This window comes from Wyeomyia smithii, chromosome 3 (assembly GCF_029784165.1).
Source record: "Wyeomyia smithii strain HCP4-BCI-WySm-NY-G18 chromosome 3, ASM2978416v1, whole genome shotgun sequence".
NCBI classification, from domain to species: Eukaryota; Metazoa; Arthropoda; class Insecta; order Diptera; family Culicidae; genus Wyeomyia; species Wyeomyia smithii.
The window spans coordinates 133,263,844-133,288,061 of NC_073696.1; the positions used below are offsets into that span (position 1 = coordinate 133,263,844).

Consider the following 24,218-nt stretch of genomic DNA (forward strand, 5'->3'; position numbering starts at 1 on the left):
CCTTAGTGGAGATCGGGTAAGCATCCCCGGTGGAAACTTTGGTCGTATGCTGGACTGGGAAGGGGGAACGTACGCGGCTGTTTCCCCATGTTAGGGGCGGCATACAACAACGTCTGATCCCGAGCGGGCGGCTGAATCATGAAACGCGGTGTCTCGCCAGCTATATCAAAGACGGCAGCCCCGTCGCGAGAGTAGGTTTCGCAGCCCTAGTAAGGCAGCATACCGAATATTAAATACTACGAAATTAATTAAATACTACACATCTACTATAGCGGCGGCGTGAAAGCAGAAAGAGGAGTCGGTTTCGTTCTAATTGGAAAATTGGATATCGAGATGCTAGAGCCGCTGAATAAAGACTCTATCACCGGAAGAAACGACAGCATCGGGAGCGTATTCTTGTGGAGGCGGAAGGTTGCTTCTCCAGGCACGATGCGAGGAGCTTCTACAAGAAGGTCAACGGAATCAGGAATCGAAACGTGTCAGCCCCTGACATGTGCAACGATAGGGAGGGGAACCTGATAACCGATAGAACAGAGGTGGCCAGGTGTTGGAAGGAACACTTCAGTGTGCTGTTGAACGGTGAGGGAAACAGTGGAGTCGAAAGGAGCAGGATGACTATTGAGAATGATGGTCAAGCTGTGGATCCACCATCCATGGATGAGGTGAAGAAAGCAGTAAAAGAGCTGAGAAACTGCAAGGCAGCCGGGAAGGACGGCATTCTCGCCGAACTCTTCAAAGTCAGGAGCGAACAGCTGTATCGTGCCATCCATCGGATCATGTTGAGTGTGTGGTCTGATGAAAAATCGCTCTCGGACTGGTTGGAGGGTCTCATATGCCCGATTTACAAAAAAGGTCATCGCCTGGACTGTAGCAATTATCGGGACATAACGCTTCTCAATACCGTGTACAAAATTCTCTCCCGCATCCTGTTCCACAGACTGAGGCCGTTGCGACAAATCCTCGATGAATTTCGAGAATTCAACTTGCAGACGCACCATCTGTTCATAGACTTCAGGGCAGCGTACGATTCAGTTAAGAGAAATGAGTTATGGCAGATTATGATCGAACATGGCTTCCCAACAAAGCTGATTAGGCTGATACGTGCCACCCTTGAAGGTTCTACATCAAGCGTCAGGATAGCCGGTGAGATATCGGACTCGTTCGTGACGTTAGATGGTTTTAAACAGGGTGACGGGCTGTCGAACTTATTGTTCAACATCGCATTGGAAGGTGCTATACGGAGGGCTGGTGTGCAAGGAAGCGGCACCATCATTACGAAGTCGCACATGCTTTTCGGTTTTGCGGACGATATCGACATCATTGGTATCAACCGTAGAGCTGTGGAAGAGGCCTTCGGACCTCTCAGGAGGGAAGCTGCGAGATTAGGGCTTGTCATAAACTCTGCCAAAACGAAATACATGGTGGCTGGCAGAGTGCGTGGTAGTCCGTCGGAGGTTGGTGCTGCGGTGGTGCTAGATGGGGAAACATTTGAAGTAGTCGACAAATTTATTTACCTGGGAATATTAGTGACATGTGACAACAAGGCTAGCCGTGAGATAAAGAGGCGGATAGCAGCCGCAAACAGGGCCTTTTACGGATTACGTAACCAGGTAAGGTGTTCTCTGTTTTGAGTGTAGTATTCGTTTCTCCCTTCCAGCTTGGTACCATTCGAGTAGTTTATTTTGTACTAACTTTTTTGGAAGATTTCTTCCTGAGTGTTACGTATGTCTTATGTATGTTCAACTTTCAGTAAAAGATCATGTGAATGATAAACCGCACACTTAGATTTTATTGCCGAGAACTTAACAGCTGATAAATTCAGCGAAATGTTCTACAAGTTTTCGGCAGAATTTCCAAGAACTTCGGCAAACGAAATTTAATACCTGCTGATTTACAGTAGATCGATATATTTGCTGAATGTTCGTCGAAACATATTGCTGACATTTGTTAGAAATTTCACCGAGCTACATCAGCTGTTGGGAAGTTTGCAGAGATAAATTAAGTGTGCAAAATGTATATTGCGGTGGGAAAAATGTTTAAGGATGATTATGATGATGATGGTCCCACCTCATACTCCTACATGGATTTTCAAAGACCCAAGAATTACTCAGATTTGCTCTTTATTTTTCAGTTTTTCAGATAAACTCGGAAAAACTCAAATTTTTTCACTGTCTTGCCCCTTGTAATCACATAACATTTCAATAGATTTTTACGCAATCTTGCCATGAAATTTTTTTGAGTGTATTGTTCTCAATAGATTTTTCTTACGCACTTCTCTTGCTCTGAGTATTTCTTATAAAAAAAAATAGAGTAACTTTTCACATTTTACAGTGCTGAATTGAATTGAAATTGTAGTGTAGTGTTTAATTAAAGGTATTCTCTAAATTCTGATTATTATTATCTAAATAGTTCCATCCAGAAAACATCCGAGTTGTATTTTAAAATCCACTGTCTTTTGCATAAATTGCCTGCTTTTTTATCATGAAAGTATTACAGCGCAATAACAAATCGTGGATAAATAAATGTAAACATTAGTTATGAAATGATAATTTGCTAAAACATTAACTGTTTTTACATCCCAATGAATCTTTGTATGTTTACATTATTTTTGATTTTAAACCATTTGCCATTTCCATGATGTAAGTATGTATTCTGTAAAATGTAACGTGACCCTAGGATAATGAAACAATATATTAGAATATTATTCAATATGTTTTTGCGATTATTTTTTATACATTAGTCGCTAAATTCATATTTAAATGTCTGCTGCAATTGCCTTAGACTTTTATTCTATATCAGCTCTCAAATTTAGAGTTCAATTGCTTTTTATTTTGATACTGCTATTAGCGCACGAATAAAATATAAAATTTTTATCGTCTGATATGTCAATTACGTTGGCTGATACAGATTTTGAAAAATATCTATGTCACATAATATGAAAGTACCTAAATCAACAATAATTTTACCAACGTTTCAATCACTAACAGAAGGAGCGAAAAAAGTTAAGGTAAAGGGCGTGCGAGAATGTTAAAATCTAAATACGATTTGGATCATGAATCTAACTCATGTTAAATCACTGGCGTAGCGTGGTGGGAGCGGCGGGGGCGGTCTGGCCTTGGTGTCACCCTCTAGGGACATCCATGAGGAAAATTTTCATACGTGTCACCTTCAACAGGGTGATATCCGTGAGATTAAATATCAATTAGGTAGGTGGAGGTCGCGGTGAAACCCTCACCCTCGAAAATTATATAATTTTGCTCCTAAGAGTATAATCTCAACCAATTTTTCAAAAATGGGTAGATTTAGTGCAATTGGAAACGAATCTTCTAACTCTCACAATTTTTTATAACAAAATGATTTCGCTGTAACCTGGTGGGGGTGACACCCAGGAGAAAAGGGGTGACACCCAAATTTTCCGCCCCCGGTCACGCTACGCCACTGTGTTAAATTAAACTATTATCCAGTTTCCAATCAATAGTTTTCAAACATTGCTCCAGAACATTTGTTGAAATTGAAGCTATTTTATATTATGCAGAAGCGTCGCGTGGCTGATTTCGTCACATGTGCACCAAACATCCATTTAAGTTCTCTTCTTAAATGAAAAAAGAAAATCAAACCAAAGTATACGATGCTTTGAATTGAAGGGTTTCGCTAGTACGCTTACTTGTTTTTATAGGTTATCATATTTCGATAATTGCATATGCCCGGATGCTGGAATAGCTTACCTGTGCAGTGCACATGTTGCACAGGCGGACCCGACGCCACTGATATTATGTATAGTTGAATCAGCAATTCAGGCTGACCAGATTATCTCTGGGAAAAACGGGACAAATCTCGCTAAACATGTGAAAAGGGCCCATGTGCCATATATAAACAAGCCACAATTTCACGTTTTCCAATGAATACAAGCTTAATTCACCCGTACAAATAAGATTGTTTGATTAAGAATAAACTTTTTTATCAATAAATCTTATTGGTAAGGGCAGATTTCGCTTGTATTAATCAAAAAACGAGAAATTTTTTTAGCTTGTTTACATATGGCACATGGGCCCTTTTCACATGTTTGGCGAGAAATGTGTTTGAAAACGGGGAATGATTTTTGAAATTTGTACTAACTAAAGTAAATCTCCCAGATGGTCTCGAGGAACGATGCTGGCCCAACAAGCCAGTCGTCGTAGGTTCGAGTCTCGGCTCGGGAGAGACTATTAGTGTCAGTGAGATCAGGATCGTAGCGCTAGCCCCGCAATTGTCCTGTACACTAAACAGTCGGCTGCAAAGTCTGTATATGAATAAACAGAAGGTCAAGTTCCGAATCGGAATGTAGCACCAAGGCTTTGCTTTTTTTTACTAACTAAAGTTAAACATACAAAGAATTATAAAATTTGTAATATGGAAGATCAAAACTTTGCTCAACAATTGTCATGGCTCTCATGGTCTCAACTTACAATCGCGACCGTTCACGATACAGGATGTCATTTACAGAGACGCGGTACTGCCAGGAAATTTTTGGCAGCTCAGAAACTTATTTTCCATTTCGAAAAATAGATTTAGTTCAACGGTTTTTTTGGAAAAAATATATTGTTTGTTATCTAAAATATTATTCACATGTTATGTAGAACCACGTCTTATATGAAACTCAAGTTCGTCAACATCGCTCCTACCGTTAACTACATAAACGTACATTATTTAGAGTTTCAATATAAGACTATGCTTTGTTAAAGCTCAGTCCAGGCCGCATTAGATCGTCGAAAGATAGACGCCGCCAATCGCCAAGTATAGAGAATCCTCACCAAAACCAGGCCACAGGCACAAGGTTTTTCAATTTGACATAAATGCACATAGTTGTCAGAAATGGAAAAAAATGATGTCATTTTTTTATCAAATTTGTTTACCCCTCGGCCAAAGGGCGAAATAGTTTTTAGAATAATCAAAATATTAGCAATTCCGAAGTGATTTGCGATAAGGGCGCAACTGGCAAAAGATAAACATTGGGGAATATCAGTTTGAAAATTTGCAAGTACATTTTCAAATCGTAATTTCAAAGGAAGTGACAAATTAACATCAATACTAAAAATCGACGTAAAATATACCTGGCTTATAGTTTCCTAACAATACTACATTAAATTTGTGCATTTATGGCTTAAATCTGCACTTTTCTTCTAACCTTTTTCTTCTGAGCCTTAAAGCATTCTGACAACGAGATTCGCCCACCTCTATTTCGCCTTAAAGCATTCTGACAACGAGATACGCCCATCTTTCTTTCGCCTTGTTTTTATTTTTTCTCCAGTTGCGCCCCTTTAAATGCGCCTTTATTTTTGAAAATAAAAGTTGATCCGCCCTTTACTGTCGCCTGTTTACGAAATATTTCGCAAATAAGCCCGTTGCTTCAAAACAATGGTAAGGGCCTAGTTCCAAAGTATCTTTTGTTTTGGGTAAACTGCTTTATCGCCCTTCACTAAAAGCTTGATTTAAATAATTTTATCGATTTATACAAAAGAAAGGATTCATGCCATGAATTTCGTAAGTCTTTTCGAAACCAATAGTGTAATAAAACCATTTGTTTACATTTTGTTAGTTGAGCCCTAATCGCGAATCACTCCGGAATTATTGAAGTTTTATTTGAGCTCTATATCCAAAATTCGTTATGGAAGCTACTGCAAAGGGCACTTTTTTATAAAGAAGAATGATAGCAAATATCTTATAATACCAATATCAGGGCTGTTACAAAAATCTTATTTTTGAATCCGCAAAATCCGCGCCACGGAATTGAAGATCCGCGCCGTGAGAACTAAATCCGCGCCAAAAAAAAAATTTAAAAACTGTTGAGAAATATAATTCATCAAATATCATTTTTAAAATTTTGTATTTACCTCAAAATGCAGGACATTTGAATTTTGTTACTGGTTAACTACTTTTGAACATAAACTCTAGAAAATAAATTTGCAAAAAAATATAGTTAACCGTAAGTTGAACGTCTCACTGCGCCAATGTTTAGCAGTAATGATGGAGAAAATATTGTTTACAAAATCTTCTTTACAAATGCAAAACGTCGCACTAATTTCATTTTCTTTCTTTTTTGAAGTAGAATACTTCTCTCAGGAAGTTCGGCTACATAGGGATGTGAAATGAAAATCTAAAACCGAAAAAGGGAAAAATATGTCCAATTTCAAATGCTTATAAATTGGTTAGTATTCGATGGATTTCCTTCGTTCTTGCAGCAATAGATTGGAAAATCTTCTAAGATTCTTCCAAAATAAAGATAATTGTAATTTTATTATTCAAACTATTGTACTATTGAAAATAGTTAAGCCTTGTCAAAACGGAAAATTAGACCTCTGATTGGTCGTTATAAGATTGCTTCCCAAGCACGGTCGACATAATCATATACCTTGCAGTTTAAAATATGCTATTTGGCCTATATAAGAGCCTGTTTCAGCCGAAGCCGCTCATAAAAGTTCTAGAAAGCGACAACAGTAGTCGTCCATCCTTAGCAGCAGCACTAGCAGTGCAGTGGATACCAGCGAAAGTGGATAGCGGCCACAGCTGTGGTATAGCACAGTGGGGCGACTCCATACAAAGGCTGGCAAAGCAAAAAAAGTGTCGATAAATGCGACAAAAACTTGGTATTTACATAATTTTGGGGTGCTGAACACGAATTTGGCATCCATTTTTTGTTTGGGGCCGTCCATAAAGCACGAAACCCAATTTTTAATATTTTTTGGCACTTTCTTCCTTTTTATAGAATTATATGATCTTTGACCACAAGTAGTGCCACCGGGCGTCTTCCCCATTGAAAAAAAAACGTTATTTATGGACGACCCATCGAACTAATTTTAAATATATATATTTTTTTAAATAAACTAAAACAACATAAGTAATACAAACTAATTACAAATTGAAAAAGTCATCATCATCATCATCTTCCGCTGTGATCGCTTGAATCTTGTGTTGAATTGTTTCCAGAAAATTTGAAATTCATTATACTTATCAGCAAGAAAAATGTCTTTCGCTGCAATTTTCATTTCTTCTGGTGATTTTCGATGTTTCATTGTTTCATATATATGTTATCTTCCTAATCAGGGTTCTATGGTTGAAAGAGGACATTTAAATACATGTATAACACCATGACTTGACAACTTACTAGACAGTGAATTAGGTGGTGTCGCTGAAATTGAAGGCTCCATAATAAAATTCAACAAATTTATGAATTTGAAAACCAAGACACTGGAATGACACAACGTTCTTAATGAATACGAAAAGATGCGGAGTGCGACGACTGTTCTTTGTTTTACCTAAATTTTGAATGTAGTCACAACCGTGGCAAACTGCGGCAACTATACTTTTAAGCTACTTTACTACCAAAAATCAGGTTTTTTTCATTTTTTTTTAGTTTCAGGCCTACTATAACCAAATTTTACAATATCTAATGAAAAGGGTTTGTTTTGCACAATAGTTACAACAACTTTTCCTTTGACGTCAAAAAAATCCAAGCTATCCTTGAAGCTACAGAGCGTTTCAAAGTAATGTACTTTAAAAAAAAAAAAGACAAAAAACCTCAGTTCGCCAAGCTTTGAAAAGTCATAAAAAATTCAGATTTCATGATATTGCGCCCAAATTTTGGATTTAGACACTTGATTGTTATAGCAATAAAGGAAAAACATTATGAAACAGCTAACGAAAAAAAAATTTTTTTCTGGCTGATGGCCAGCGATTCCCCACTGTGCATAGCAATGGATAGCGCACCAGTTGCAGCGGATCTCAGCAACGATAGCAGCTAGGCCAGCTGATGCAGGGGCAGCGGATACCAATGGTAGCGTATAGCGGCCACAACTGTGGCATGGCTATGGATAGCGTAGTAGTTGCAGCTGGTATATCTGACCATGAAGCATTTATGCAATAGTTGAATGAAAGTTGCAATTGCAGCAATCGCCCTTTTTCAAGGCTACTAAATGTATTTGGAAGAGCATAATAAATGGTTATTAATAAACTGCAATTGAGGTTTGAGGCTGCTGCAAATGCACAGCAGTTTGAAGCTTATTACGGTTTGTATAAATTTCGGTGCTTTTATATGCATAATGTATAAAATTTTTGAAATTTTTGTCTTGTTTTTAAATTGAATTTACTCAAATTTAAAAAATAACATCTTTTTGAAAATTCCTCTATTTATAGAGTCAAGTATGCCCTTTAAAATGAGACCAAGAGAAATTTTTTATGTTTGATGATGAAAAATATTGATAACTTTGAGTAGAATTGAGATTTACAAAGTCAGCATTGCAAATTGTTTCTCTTAAAAAGCTCTAAAAGTCGTTCAAAAACAGTTTTGAGATGAAACTTGAAATAAAAAAGTTAGAGCGCAACATGTGTTTTTTCAATATAAATCGGTTGTTTTCAAAGATAGAGAAAAACTTTTTTTTACAAAGTTACTCAAAATTAATGGAGCTATAATATTGTAGAACAAATTTTTCTTCTATCTACAAAGATAAACAAGTTAGATACTTGATTTCATCGATAATGTTGGTCACTCTAATTTATGATAATTTTTCAATAAGCGCTTTATCATATGTAACAACTTTGTAGAAGAAAGGTTTTCTCTAAAATGTTACTAGAGAGCTCTCGACCCAAATTTCCCCTTAAATTTGGTTTCTGGACCATTGTGGAATGGTATAACTGAAAATAATTTAGCCATACCTATTCTTCCAGTAATATCATTCCACAACGTTCGAAAAATTTATTATGTCAGAGCGGATATCGCACGCTACCTGACCATGAAGCATTTATGCAATAATTGAATGAAAATTGCAATTATAGCAATCGGCCTTTTTAAGGCTACTGAATGTATTTGGAAGAGCATGATGATGGTTATTAATAAACTGCAACTGAGATTTGATGCTGCTGCAAATTATTACGAATTGTTGATAATGTGCTTAACAAGCGGTATATACGAAACAAATCCGATTTAGAAATGACTGACACGCAAGCAGCCGGTTTTTCTTTCTTGTAAATGTATTCTACTTCAACCTTGCGGTCGTGGCTTTGCACACAACCCTCCTGTGATTTTTTTTGAGAAAAGTATGATTATGACGAGTAACATACCTGTAAGACATAAAATCTATATGAGAAGCGAGAATTGAATTATGAGATTTGAATTATTTGAGGTATGAGGTGGGATAAATGCTGTGAGATGTGAAAAGAAATAGATAACCATCTAACTCTTCAATCCCGTATACCATCAAGAACATTCATTCAGTAGTTAATAATGTTCGTGAGTTGCAATTCGTAAAAAGTTTTGCTAAAACTTACGAGGAATCATATTAAAATTAAGTCAAAAGGACAAGCCTAGCTTTAGGAAAAAATGCTAATATTTATGGAGTATTTCCAAGTATCACAGACAACGATTTTAGTCGACCATTTGGGATTTGGGTGAAATTTTACTCAGATGTTTCTATAGGCTAAAGACAAAATATTATATTATTAGTGTTTTTTTAATCACGACTAATTTAAAAAAAACTTCGAGTTAAAATAGCATTGATGATTAAGGGAGTCTTTTCATCAGTGACCTCAGATAAATATAACAACAACAACAATATCGCACGCTATTCTGAGGGGCTGATGCGGTCTCGAGCAACTAGATTAGTTGAGAGAATTCGTTATCGATATTGTTTTCGGCACATTTTGCATGTTGTAGAATGAGTACAACGATACACCGTACCCCAGTGCTGAGTCGAGAAAATTTCCAGCTAGAAAAGATCCTCGACCTGATCGGGAATCGAACCCGACATCACAACCGTGTGGAAAAGCTAGCCGATCGACATCGCTAACCACAGAACCACGGGGACCACAAATAAATAGAAAAATATGTTTTGCTTATTTTTTTTCAAGATGGAAAAAATGATACAGAAAAATAATTGTTGCGTTCATAAGAAGGTAAGTTTGGACATGAAAAAGAATTGTTTGCTGAAAATCAAAACAAGGTGGCGGAGTTAAGAAAAGACTCACACGGTGGTTCGTCGCTGACAACTCAAACGGCGTGTACGATTCCGGCCTTTCCTTTTACCTATCTTCTTTCGACTTCTCATGTAACCATGCACTTCGTCAAAATGTGTTATAAATAATTATAAAAAAATTTTCATTACAAAATGCTCAATTTTCGCTACTCTTTTGCTACTCTCGTTGCAACTGATTTTTTTTTATACCTGTGGGATAGTTGTGTATATTTATTCTTTTCGTTACGAATGTAATTTTGTATAAATAGCTTCAGTAATTTTTTTTTGTAATCATGCACGCCAATGCAACGAATGAAATTGTTAATAAGTATGCCATATTGTTTCGTACATCAAGCATTTTTCTTCTCATGTTCAAATTATGTATAAAGGATACTTATTCTGTTGCCACTGATTGTTTCTCTATGTCACTTTTATCGCGTCGAAACAAATTAGGAAAAAACATGGTAAAGTAAATATTTTGTTCAGAAAAAAAATTAATCCAATTATAAATTTAATATCTCAAAAACCCCTTTTTTCAAAAAGGTTATTTTTTCTACGAAGGGTTAACTAAAAATTGATGATTGTTTGATCACGTAGAAATGATCATTGCCAGAGGTAAAACTTTCTAGAAAGAGCTTTTTTAAAGTCAGAATGGTTTTTGTTTTGTATCTTCGAAAAAAGTTGTAGATAGTACTGTTGTCCTCCCATCGAAAATATACAACAGAAAGAATAATTATGAATGGATTATTATAAAAGACAACTGTTCAATAATTATAATTTATCTTAAAAATCCCACTTTTCCTCGTTTCGAAAAACTGTTGTTTTTTAAGAACACTACAGCTGCAGCACTACAGTTAGCTCAACAACTAACTAAGTTTAAGTAATAAAAGCTAAAAAGGTAAAATGAAAACGATAATTTATTTTGAATATTTTACAATGGATATAGGTATATGTTTTTTTAAGGAAAGAATTATTATCTTCAACTTTTTCAAAGTAACTTTACTGTTGTTCAAATGAAGCATTTCGAAAACAAAAAACATCTTGAAAACTGTTTTTTTCCTCAGTAGATAGACATTCGGCTCAAGAGTTAACTCTGTGCTGATATATATTAAGCTTACTAATCCGAGTGCTATTGAAAATTAGAAATATTTTTAGAGCCAAAACGGGTTGTTCTTGCAATATGTTTTATTTACACATACGATAAAAATTCATAAGCAAAAGTAAAAAACATTTACAAGAGTATACTATTTATTATACAAACAACAACAAATTTCACAAATAAAACAATATATCAACAATAATAGTTTATTCGTTCGCTTTCAACGCGTCCAACCTTTTTTGTTCCTCAGCTTCTTCATTCATAAGTTTTTCACGCTGCGCACCTAAAATTTTTAGACACGCAACTTGTGGGTTATCATCTTTAAGTTTTTTCAATTGTGTTGTAATCAAGCTAGTAATTTCTTCAGCAGCTTCTCTTTTTTTTCGGATAATATTGTTCTGCTCTTCTACTTTCTCTTTCTTGGCTGTTAACTTGACTTCTTCTTCCTTTTTCTGATTATTTTCTTTCTCTACTTTTTCGACATGTGCTTGTCGAGCCATTTTAGCTTTTAATAATAACTCCTTCGGAGGTGTGAACTTTTCCAAATCGTTCTGGAAAAAGTTCATTCCACTTAAAATATTTTCACGATGGTTAAACAGTTCTTCAGACATACTCGAACGATTTTCGGTTAAAATAAGCTTTGAGCAAGAGAAACGTCTTCAGCTTCCGCATTAGAATGCGATACGGTGATTACAATTTGAAACAATTTTTTAAGTTCAGTGAAATTGTGCTGTTTAAAAATATTAGTAAAAAATGCAAAATTATCGTCTGTTTGAACAGAATTTTTAAAAGATTTTAGTACAACAACCTCTTCAAAAATGCGAACTGGATCCAAATTAAAACTTACTAACTTAGCTAGGTCCATTATTTTTGTCTCTGAATTAACAAGAAATATATTCGATGGCTTCAAAAACGAAACTAAATAATAGAAATCATGCGGAATATTATTCGCAAGTAGATAACTTATCAACGTCTGAACATGCTTTATCAAACCTTCTTTTAACAAGGTTAAAACCTTCTCATCATCATTGAATTTACATACTGAACTTGGCAATATTACACTCGCTACCTTTTTACAATGGGAAGACTGAATTGCTTTTTCTTTGAAAACATTCTCAATTTTATCTACGTCATAAATTTTTGCTAACCAGCAAGTCATGAAACATTTAACTTTTTCATGGATACGGAACAAAATAAATTCGTTGCTTTCCAGGTATTGGATTAATTTTTCAGTGTCGTTGCATACATCAATCACAAACTGGATCATGGATTTCATCCCACGCATCGATAAAATTCTGACGATTGCTTCTTCGTGATACGTTAAGTTCTTTTTAGTCCCGTGTGTTAATTTTGATTTCAGTACATAGAGTCATCTATATTCGACATTAACACCTTTGCAGCATTTCCAAGCATCACCCATCTTGTTTCGACAAATTTAACAAACTTCTTCGGCTTTTTCTTGCTGTTGTTCACGAAATCCTCCCAGCGAGCAGGTACGTCGAAGTAAAAATAAACAACTTTTGCGAGCTCGGAAACCTCGATACCAAATTCATTTAATGCATACTTAATTGCATTATGAATGTGTGCTGGGCAAGATCCGGTGCTGACGAGTTGAAAACCTCTTTCACCTATCAGCTTGTGGTTTATCTTGCGTTCTAAGCTTTGGTTGACCTTTGGTCCATCTCTGCTGATCATGACCAAATTCTGCAAGGGCAATTGGGCGTTTTCCAAAGTTCTCATTATTTTACCAAGCAGAATATCTGCGGTTGCTTTTCTCAAGAAAGTCGACTCCAAATGAAAAAACATAACTTTATCCAAGTGACATGAGAAATATTTCACTGTTACTTCCAGCTCCTTTAGCTTGTTGTTGCCTTCCGTTTCATCGAATAGGAGAGAATAATATTCCCCTAGGATATCCTTTAAGAAAAGGTCTCTAAAGTAAGGACCGATTGCATGGTTAACCATATCGGTCATCTTCTGCCTGTACAGACAGAATCCATTGAGGTCGTTAGGAGCTATCAATTTTAAAATTTATGAGTCTTTTCCGGCGGAGTTGAATGATGCATATTTCATCACACTATGGATGATCCATACAACTTCTTTCTCAAGTGTACTCCCATCCCTAACATGAAGCCGCATAGTTGGCTGTGTCGATTGAGTAGACAGCTGTGGCTCATAAGAAACATCCCTATTTCCTCTGCTTGGAATGACTTCAACCTAGAATTGAATGAAAAATGGACTTTTATTTTCGAATTAAAACCCTCTAAGCTTGAACCTTTGTGGAACAAGCAGAGATGCCAGATATACAGACAAATCTGTATTATACAGACTTTCTGTGTTGCGATACAGACACGCATAAGCCTACAGATTTTATACAGACATTTAGTATAATACAGATATTACACAGATATCTGATATTCTACATAATGGTTTTACCAGTATACACAAAAAAACGAACACAAAAACCAAAAGTCACTGTAGCCGTTGCTGGAAAAAGTGAACTAGGAACTGCACACTTTGCTGAACATATTAACCTTGCGTTTTTGAGAGTGAAATCATGACAACGGGAATCGAGTCAGGCTATCGGGGTTTTTATCGGCCCCGTGGGCACTAATCTGCCTGTTTCGCCCCCAGTAACAAAAAGCTGATTGTCTCGATCGATTGCCATGCAGGTTATATTGGGGAAAAGACCGTTTGTTCTATTCGGAGCAATATCCAACGTTGAAGAATTGCTTAAAATGTCCCAAACCTTGAAGGTACTATTTTTATAACCGCGAGACTTCTGCCATCATGTATCAGTTTAGCTACATTACGACGAACGACGATTTTTATCACGGGAAAGACTCTTACTTCTATGTGTTACTTAGATTTAAAAGATAAATTAGTTATCGATTAATCGACCAACTATGATAGACTCGAAAAAAAACAATCAAAACAAGCAATAAAACGAAACAATCTGACAGGTCGACAAATAATTAGGTATCAATGTATCGGTAACTTTTTTTCGCAGCGGTATACAGACTTATACAGACATTTTTATGGATTATACAGACTTGCCAAAAAAAAGTCTGGCATCTCTGGGAACAAGAAACTGGATTTAAAATTTTAAAACCCTATGATCATCAGTAAAACCTTAAGTTCATTCATATGTAATGCTCAATAAATCTTACTTTTGACGAAGAAGACCACCGAAGCTGCTGGTTACTGCTATATATGTTTGCGAGGTCCTTATGTTTTGAAGTTTTAGCATGATCATGAAGAGAGGCGATTCCTCGGTTTGCGAAGGTTACTTTCCTTCGATTACAAATTTTGCAGTAAACTTCACCTGCAGCCAAAGAGCGTTCATTAAAAATGATGTACGATTCGTAAAGCGACCCATTTGGGTCTTGCTTCTGCAACCAATTGGCCTCAAAACGGGGTTTTCCTGTAAAACATGTCTTTGAATAAGTGAAAATAATATGTAAAAAGCTAAATATGCGCTTGCCCATGTTTTGGAATTTAATAAAAACTAGAAAAAATAACAAAACTGGAGATTTACACTTCAAACACTTGAAATTTTGTTCAACTTTCTAGTATACAGAGATGCCAGATATTTTTGATAAATGTCTGCAGCTGCTCGCAAAAGCGGGAAAATCTGCTCAATTAAAAAAAGTCTATCCGTGATTCGAGAAAATTGTGGTGCGTAGCCGAAGTTTGCGAAAATCAGCACTCATTTTAAGAAAACCTGCGCAAATAACAATAATAATCTGCACACGGACTCTAAAACTCTGCGTTTCGCAGAAAAATCTGCAAATCTGATATCCTTGCTTGTAAATGCCGATATGCGTATACGGAGTTGAAAAAGATTTTAAAGGCTATTCGCACCTACGCAAACTCTTGTATGCGACTATCAAGAAGTGTGTGATGCCAAAAGCAAAAATATTTCCTTCTTTTTCTCATGCAAAAACCAGTAGTCGTGAATCAGAGTTTCTGCCCGCCTGCTACGGCGGGCAGCGTGAAATATTTCAGACTTTAATACACTCTTATCGAAAAGAACTGATAATTAACAAAATTGTTTGAAAATACTGATATTAAGCTCGCTGAAAACGGTTGCAAGGCTATCCGCAAAATCCGCGCCTAGGAGCAGTGAAAACGCGCCAAATCCGCGAGAAACGCAAAATCCGCGAAAAACGCAAAATCCGCGCCGACTGTAACAGCCCTGCAATATAGTTCACTCTCGAATTCCTCATATAATTTCGAGAAGACGCATAGGGGACACCCCCTCTTGTGGTGAAAAAGGTAACTAAACTCATTGCACTGTGGTACAGTAACGCAATTTAGGCGGACATGAGCTTTTTGATGTGATTTTGTGGTTTCAAAGCAAGTTTCTTCTGAGGCGTTGTTTCTTACACTTAGTCCTTTATTTATGTTCAAATGAAAATTAGGGTGGCCCTAAAATCAGCGAAACGAAATGAACTAGCTTTTTTATCTGCCGAAATAATTGTATACATTTTTCGGCAAAGTTGTAAATCGACTATTTTTTTGTAGCGATTTAGAGCAATTTGACGTAACTGACCTAGGGTTAAAAAGAAAAACAGATTTTTTGCTTTATTTTTTCAGTCCAAATGTAATAACAAAGTTTTCTTTGGTTAACCTTAAGAACACAAAAATACGCAACTTTTGACGGAAAAACATTGTCGATATGTTGTATAGGTGAAGAGCTTTTATTTGTTAAATAAAACGTTCAAAAAAACATATTTTTAAGCTCTTGAGGTCCGAAGAATACACTGTCATTAAATCTGAACTGAAAAAATAGCGCCAAAAAACCGTTTTTTTCGAAACCCACTCTAAGCCAGTCACGTAAAATTACTCTATTTCGGTCAATTTATTAGCTACAAAAGAGTTTTTTTTTGCCCAAAATTAGTTAATCTACAACTGTGCCGAAGAATGTAAAAAGCTACTTCTGCAAATAAAAAAGTTATTTTTTTATTTCGCCGATTTTAGGACCACCCTAATTTTCATTTGCACATAAATTAAGGACTAGCTATAAGAAACAACTTCTTAGAAGAAACTTTGACTTTAAAATAAAAAAATCGCATCGAAAACCTCATGTCCGCCTAAATTGCCTTACTGTACCACTGTGCATTGTTGTTGCATTTCTGTGAGCGTATGACACATTCTTACACACGAAACTGAAAATATTCAATTTTAAACTTAGTTGACTCAATTTCATATTTTCACAGAAAAAATGACAAATCATGTGAAAAAATTACTTATTACAGATTGCGTACGTAATTCCGGACTAGAAATGATAAAAGCGTTGCGACACTAGTTGAATCTTCTATATAATATGCTTGTATTTAACAACGAATGACCTGGTTGTACTGAGATTCGAGCCCGCAATCTTCCGCTTTGTACCAATTAGTAGTAAATACATGGCTAGTTTGTGCTTGATTTAACCCTTTCCCGCTCATGGTGACTCTAGAGCACCAAGAATTATAATCATCATATCTTGACATAAAATAGTTTGTTGTGCTTACGATTGTTCCATAAACTTTTATATGCTGCCTCAGAGCATCACTGTGAATTTTCTTCAAAATACTACAGTTGATAGTAATTTTTGTTAGTCTACAAAGTGTTCAGCTTGAATTTTCTCGTGATGCTATAAATTTTAATGATAAACCTTGTGAGCGGGAGAGGGTTAATATTAAATGTCAAATACTCATAATACCCGTAACGAAGAAATCTTCTAAAACTAATGTTGTGAAATAAATTACTAGAACTTTCTTAACCTCAATAATGAACTTTGAGTACTTTATGCGAACAATATACCTGCATGCTTTTTCCTGCGTGCTCGAAGATTGCTGCATATACTTCCACAGCTCCTTAAGGGATTTTATTAGCGCTCCAATAGAGCGGAGCATGGTTTTTTTGTCGACTAGTTTGAAACGTTTGTACCAGCAAATAATTGTCAGTGTTACGTATGTCTTAAGTATGTGGTTATATCTCGACCATATTTACTTTTTAAAAGTCGTGTGAAACTTTCACTTGTAAATTCCTTGTTTCCACAATGGTGAATATATGTACACTGCGATCACTTTTGACACGGGTTGTTTTTATGCGTTTTTCAAACGGGACATTTTCACAATAACGCGGATTATTTTTATTCGATTCGAAAGATTATTTGTATGCGGTATCAAATAAGTTTAGTATAAATATATCGAATCTAATCTTTTAAATGCGGTACAACCAACCGCATAAAAAGCAACCCCAGTGTATATTATTGTTTTAAGCTTTCACTTTATTGGCGTAAACTAATAATGCGATATATTTTTTGAATTTTAAAATTCTTAAAATAAAAAGAAAACAATTATGACAAATCTTCCATACTTACAATTTGACATCTACTCATTCGAGTTACACTTTTTTAAACATTTATTATATTCATTTGACATGTAGAACATATTAGATGTACAAGTCACCTATTTTGTCATAAGAAGCGACAATTGGTTTATCTCCACGATAATCAGAAAATCCACGAGACAGTTGTGATCAGCTGATTACAGTTGAGGTCGCTACTTCGATAGAACCCCGATCGAGGAAGCGCGAAAATCAAATATCCAATCGATTGCTCCAGTATCGCGAGAATAGCCATCCTTAACACAACAATAAGATACCACTCTTGATTTTTTGCAGACATTAGGATTTTGTGTTTGGTTCTGTTTTGGGTTCTCATTATAAAATTCACAATAATATGTGAATTTTTTTCAGTGAACCCATTTGGGTAATTTTATTGTCAAAAGTGATTCATTTTCGAATGTCCTGTAGAACAAAATCAGAAGTGGCGCTCCTAGCGGTCGAGAAGGTGACTAGCGCTTCTGTCATTTTCAATGTGTTTTTATGATTTCACGAAAGTGAACTATATTGGTATTATAAGATATTTGATCAAGATTTCTTCAATAGTTTATTGCTTTATACCGCGAAATTAGTGAATATTGACAGATAGTGACTATTATTTTACGTAAAATGGGATGATTTCCTCTCGTTGAGTAGTGTTGTTCGTGATTACCTGTCGCTGAAAACTTACCTGTGAATAAGTGCCTATTTTTACCCGTGTCCACTCGATTAGTACGCATTTTTAACGCTATCTGTCCATTATTCCTCCTGTGAAAATGTGTTTGAGCCCGAAGTTACCCGTCCGGCATTCCACGGTTCCTCTGAGAAGAAGCGTTGAATTTGAGAAGTTCGAAGGAGGTTCGCCAATTTCGTTCAAGGGGTTATATACCTTTTTAGTTTTCGAAAAATTGACTTCATTTTGAAAACTTCAAACATCATTTTGACAAATTTTCATTAAGATCTGAGCAATAGGAAAAAAGAGCGGTTTGAATTTGATCAGGAAGTTACTACTTTTATGCTATGCTACGAGGTTAAAAAATCCAAACTTTCCTTTTTTTCTCGAGCAAAAAGGTATATAACTTCAAAAGTCATGGAATGTACAGTAATAATAAAGCTAGGCTGCAAAAAATGATTCCTAATTATATTTAAAAGTTCCAGAAACATCACTTCAAATACAGATAAGGTGAAAAAATATCTATATTCAAGGTAAAAAACCGCCTGAATTATTTTAAAACTGCGAAAAACAACTAGAATGTTTCCTCTATTCGGCAAAAATGGCTATAAAAATATTAGTGAGAAACAAAGAAGTTGAATATTTTGAGATGAAAATATTTTCAAGTCGAATAATAAATTAAAAACTCTGTTCGAAATTGGCGAGGAAAAATGAAGTCAGAAATGGAAAAAATAAACCAATTAAGATTAAAATGGCTGAATTACAGTTTGCTGACGAATTATAAAAAACTCGAAAAAAAAAAATAAAACTCGAAAACCTTAAAAAATAAAAACTCGAAATGAAGCTTAAAAACAATGAATAAAATTTTGCAAGACTTGAAATGATAGAAAATAATTTTAAAGAATTGTCAATCCGAAGTTCAAAAGCATCCAACATGATTCTTAATTGAATTTAACATTCATGAAAAAATATTCTGAAAGTCTTGAAAAAGCGGAAACTGACTGCAAAATGCCGAAATTACTTAACTAGAAAGAACAGAAAAGCACAAACATCTAATCACCATCATCATTCAATTAAAAAGTGTAGTTGAGCTAGTAATTTATTTTTGAAAGTCTGAAATGACAGACAATTATTCCAAACAATACAAAAAAAATTAAGAAATAATAAACTATAAAATTATATATCTGACTAAAATTTTAGAATTTTTGTTCCCTGCTGTCAAAAAAAATGTACCTAAAGAAAAACTAATTTATTTCTCATGAAGATTCATTCATTATGAACGAAAAAAAGAACATTTGAGAAAGGTCCGTAATCGGCCTTCAGACGAAGCATTTTAATGATGCCGGAACAAAGTGTGAGTGTGTGGGCCTTACTGCCTCAAGAAACTTTGCATGCTTTTTCTTGAAAATACATCTAGACTAACATCTGAAAAGGTCTGAACTTACACCTCTTTCTCATATATCGATATATCTAAATAATCACGAGGGATTGATAAAAGTTATCAATGAATGACTTCTAAAGAACTGTCTGAACGTTCATTTAAAGCATTGAATAAATTAAATTTGAAATCGAACACTGAAAAATTGACTTTAAAAACAAAAAGTGATTTAGGAAAAGGTCATTTCAGATTTCTTCCGACACTAGTTTTTTAGATGGACAATTTACACTATTAAGGAGAAAAGGTTAAAAAAAACGTATGCAATTTTTTGTGAATAAAAGATTATTCCCACGTTTGCTTCTTGTTTATATGAATACCGATTGTTTTGTCTCCATCTTTAGAAACATAATTGTATAATTGCAAAAAGCAAATAAAAATAGTTTTGCTCTTTCAAATGCTTTTTTTATATTATATTTCAGAGTTGTCAAAACGACGAAGTCTCAGTCATGCTAAGGATTCGTTTAAAAATGGGTCCTTCAATAAGAAACAAAGAATGGACATGTTGTTTTGGTCTTCATGTACGCACAGCAACGGTTATTATTGGTGTGTGGCATTTGGTAAGTACAATATTTGCGCTTTGTCAAAAGATAACATGAGTCATGATTGTTTATACAAAGAGCAATATAAATTTTCATTTATTATTATTTAGGTTTACAACTGTTAAAACTTTCGAACGAATTGGAGAATACTGTGCGAATGTGTTCGAACAGTAAAAAGGCAAAAAACTATGAGATACAATAAAATAAAACTGCGTGATTAATGAAGCGAATCCGTCAGGTTTCAGACACGCCTATTCCATTGCACTGGTTTTGTGTGTGACATATTTTTGGTCTCGTTATCATTTCAAATCCTCCCAACTGGTCTCGAGGTACGATGCTGGTCTAACAAACCAGTCGTCGTAGGTTCGAGTTTCGGCTCGAGAGCAGGCATCCCAATTGTGCATATATTTTTTTACTGCCTTCCGTGGGGATTTTAGTTGTTGTTGTTTGTACGTCAACATATCCGCGCTGGTAGTCGGTAGTCACATTGAGAACGTATTGGCAACAGAGCATTACAAAAGGAAACGAAAAATGTCTCCGTGTGTCGATTCGGCAGTATTTGGAGGGTGTCTTCGGAAATGCGAAAGTAGAAAATTGAAGAAGCTGTTTTTTAAACAGACCAATAAAGGACTATTCCCATTGGGGGGATCCGCGTTCCAATAAAGGGCTATTCCCATTGGGCCGGATCCGGGCCGTGTCCGAGTCCTATCAGGGACTTGTCATGCATTCACACTGCGCCGTGTATAAACCGTGCCTGCGCCGCGCTCTGGCTGAGAAATGTTGATGTATGTATGTAAAAGAACGTCTTCCTCTTTTTTTCATACCGCAGTTCACTCCGCGCGAAATATGGCACTACAACATACACGCATCCACCCGAGTGCCTTCCGTGCACTCTCCGGCCAACACAAAGTATCGTCGGCAACGATAGTTTTTCTCTCGCACGGCGGCAATTGCCGTCATACTCAGCGCTGCCCCGGTCTGGGCACGGCGCGTCGGTGTGAATGCGTTCATGAGAACGCATGCAATCAATCTCAAACAAGCCCGGACGACACACGGAACAGCCACGGTCCGGTGCCTGCCCGGTCCCGGAACGGAAGCAGTGGGAATAGCCCTTAACAGCCCGAATCTACCGGAGACATTTCCCTCTCTTTTTTTATTTGCTTATGAGGGATGTCGTGTGCAGGGATGCCACATATACAGATTTTTCTTCATTTTACAGATTTTTTTAACATAATAAGCAATACAGAATCTGTATTACAGAATTACAGAATATTCCCAGAAATACAGATTTTACAGATTTTTTTGTTATACCGACGAACTGAGATCAATTTCAAAGTTAGAATTTGATTATACGATTGTCAAACTTTTGTAAAAAAAAAACATCAGGATTATGTTGGTATCGATGCAGAAGAAGTGGGATGTGACTTGGACGCAGCGCGAAACCTAATGATTAAAAATATTTGTCGGGATCTTTGCTTAGTTCGTGAAACAAATTGCAAAGAGGTGCGATTTCACCGATCCTGTTGTAAAAACGGCAGTTTTAGGCAATCCTAAATCGTTCGTGAAATTGAAAAATTTAAACGATTTTTGATGCATTAAACGAAATTTGATACATCAATTCCCCAAATTCGCATCAGTAACTGACCGACAAGGGTTGAATAACGAATTTCGCACGCTTCAAAGAAACCTTTTGAACGGAAGATTCATTGAAACAAATGACTTAACTTGGTCTGAGAAGTTGGACACCAATAGGCGGGATGGTAAATTTATGTTTCCGTTAGAGATCATTTGTGAGAATTTTTTTAATAAATCTACATTCTTTGGGTTGGTTAGAACGCATACTTTCAATATATAGTTGAAACAAGTCTAAAGTTAGAAATTACATGGCCCCTAAGCTAATGATCACAATTTTAGAAGCTAAAAGCTACGTTACAGATCAAGGAGTATAATATGAAATCAACGAAAACTTAAAAAAGTAAATTTAACAAAAACCTGTATAAACATCACGTAGAGAAAAATAATTTTTTTTTCTTCACATATCATTTATTTGACACGGCAAAATACAATTTAATGTTTAACGGCGCCAACTATATCTGATGACTTAAAATCTAAAAGCAAATTTTTTATCCTCGCGCCGACTACGAGCTGAAATTAAGTCTATCTTAAAACAAGCATGTATTTTTCAATCAGTGTTTTTTGGTTGAATGGTCGTCTGATGATCGTCGAATGGCCATGAATATGAAGCATGTATGGATTTGTTCTGCTGAGCCACGAAGTCATGAGCTGGGACAGAGGTTTGTAATCCTCGGGTCCTGGAGGTATTGTGCGGGGTCTAGTTGCTGGTTATGGTTCGTTGTTGTTGTTCGCTGTACTCAAGTTGCCATATGGTGTGTGCCGCTGAGCCAACATATCACGGTAGGCCTCGGGTTCTCAGGTCCTGGCGGATTCGTGTGGGGTTCAGTTGCTGATTCCAAATTCAGGGTCTACGACGTGTTCTTGCCGCTTTGTTGAATGTGGGTAGACAGGAATAGGACTAGACTGGAGCATGGATGGATTTCAGAAAAATGTATATAAGGGACATGTAGACGACTCGCCAAGACATCACAAACAGGAACAGCTGGCCCTCTACCCTCGACCCGGAGGGAAGAAAAATACAGATATAAATGTGAAAACCCTGGTCGTGTGAAGGCTGTTAAAAAAGTCTGTGGGAAGAAGAAGCGTAAGGACTGCTTGGCACCTCGCAGTCAGTCTTCGTGCAAAGAAAAGCAAACTCGACAATAGAGCGTCTGTGCACTGCACACTGAGCCAGAAATGGAATCTAGCGGAACGAAATTAGGGTTTGACCAATCGGTTTTCGATCTTCTACAAAGTTTCTCGGTATAGTTAGGGCGTCATTTTGGATGTATGAATTGGTTCGGAATTTAGCCGCAAAGGTGGCGTTGCGATGCCAACTTCTTTCCCTTACACGCTAGAGCTTTGCGGTATTCGACAAAGTTGTAGATCTCTAAATTTCATGAAACTTTACAGAATATACAAAATGTCTAACTCTTCAAGTTTCAGAGATCTACGAGTTTTTATAAATTTTGTCTGAATTTCACGTTTTATTGTAATAATTTTATGAATTCACTCGAAATAATTTCTCACAATTTTTTTCTCGATAGAAATTTAATAATTACGTCGTTTTCTTCCGAATACAGAAGTTTCTGAAGTACTTAAGTGAAAATAATACACAAAATTTGAAAAAAATACATAATTTTGTGAAGTAGATATCTCAGCGGGTAGCAAGTAGTGGCAAAGTAGTGTAGGAATCAGGTTTTTTGTTCCAAAGTTTTCCCGCTTAGCCAAATTTCAGATGTTCAGAATAAAACAAAGACAAGCAATTTCCCGATTGGATAAATGCCGGACGCCCAACAGAAGTCGAACAGAAGTAATAAAAGGGCAAAAGAAGAGCGTTGATTGTCGGCAAAAAAGAGCTTTGGTTGTCGTCAACGCAAATACAATATAAATACAATCACTCGCAAATATTCCCCGTTGGACGAAGAAACAGATTTTAAAGCCTGCTCGCAACTATACACACTTCAAATTTATTGTCGGGTCTCGGTAATTTTTGCCCAGAACGGCACCACTGAGTGCCCGGTTAGAAAAATAATGACAACAATTTAGCATAACATAGCATATAAAAATCATTCTGTGCCGAACACGCATCAGTATAGGACGTGTTTGGTGATCGCTCCGATAGAATATAAAACAAAAGACGCGCGAGCAAGTGTTGGCATTGTTTGCCTGGTCGAGTGAAGGTTCAAGATCGCCCGCATTTGTGCAACTGTTTCGCATCGTGACTGTTTGCTGATGCGTAAGCCGATTTGGCTGCTAAGTGATTTGTGCTACAGCAGTGGACGAGAATCTCAACACAAAGGAGGAAAAAGAAGAAGCCAACAGTTGACAGCGAGTTGTGTCGCTGTGCTGAGTGATCACACACCCGGCTCGCTGCTGGTGGCTGTTTGGAGCTGCTGTATTGGTGCTGCTGGCTGTAACGGCTGCAGCTTCGACCGTTCGGACAACCAACCCTGCTGAAAGGAGAAGTAAAGAGGTACGTGTTCTGTCGGCGCTA

General features: G+C 36.3%; 1 protein-coding gene across 2 annotated transcripts in view; it reads left to right on the forward strand.

Moving 5' to 3' along the window:
• The first annotated feature begins 2,244 nt into the window (after positions 1–2,244).
• Positions 2,245–24,218, forward strand: part of LOC129731187 (lysosomal-associated transmembrane protein 4B) — a 70,771-nt gene continuing 48,797 nt past the window's right edge. Inside the window, exons 1-2 of one of the 2 annotated variants that reach the window (XM_055691000.1) lie at positions 2,245–2,373; positions 19,988–20,125. In XM_055691000.1, coding sequence (XP_055546975.1) covers positions 20,015–20,125 — 111 coding nt within the window. In that variant the 5' untranslated portion in view covers positions 2,245–2,373; positions 19,988–20,014. Of the gene's footprint in view, positions 2,374–19,987; positions 20,126–24,218 lie in introns of those variants that run through there. The other variant, XM_055691001.1, reaches the window with a different exon arrangement.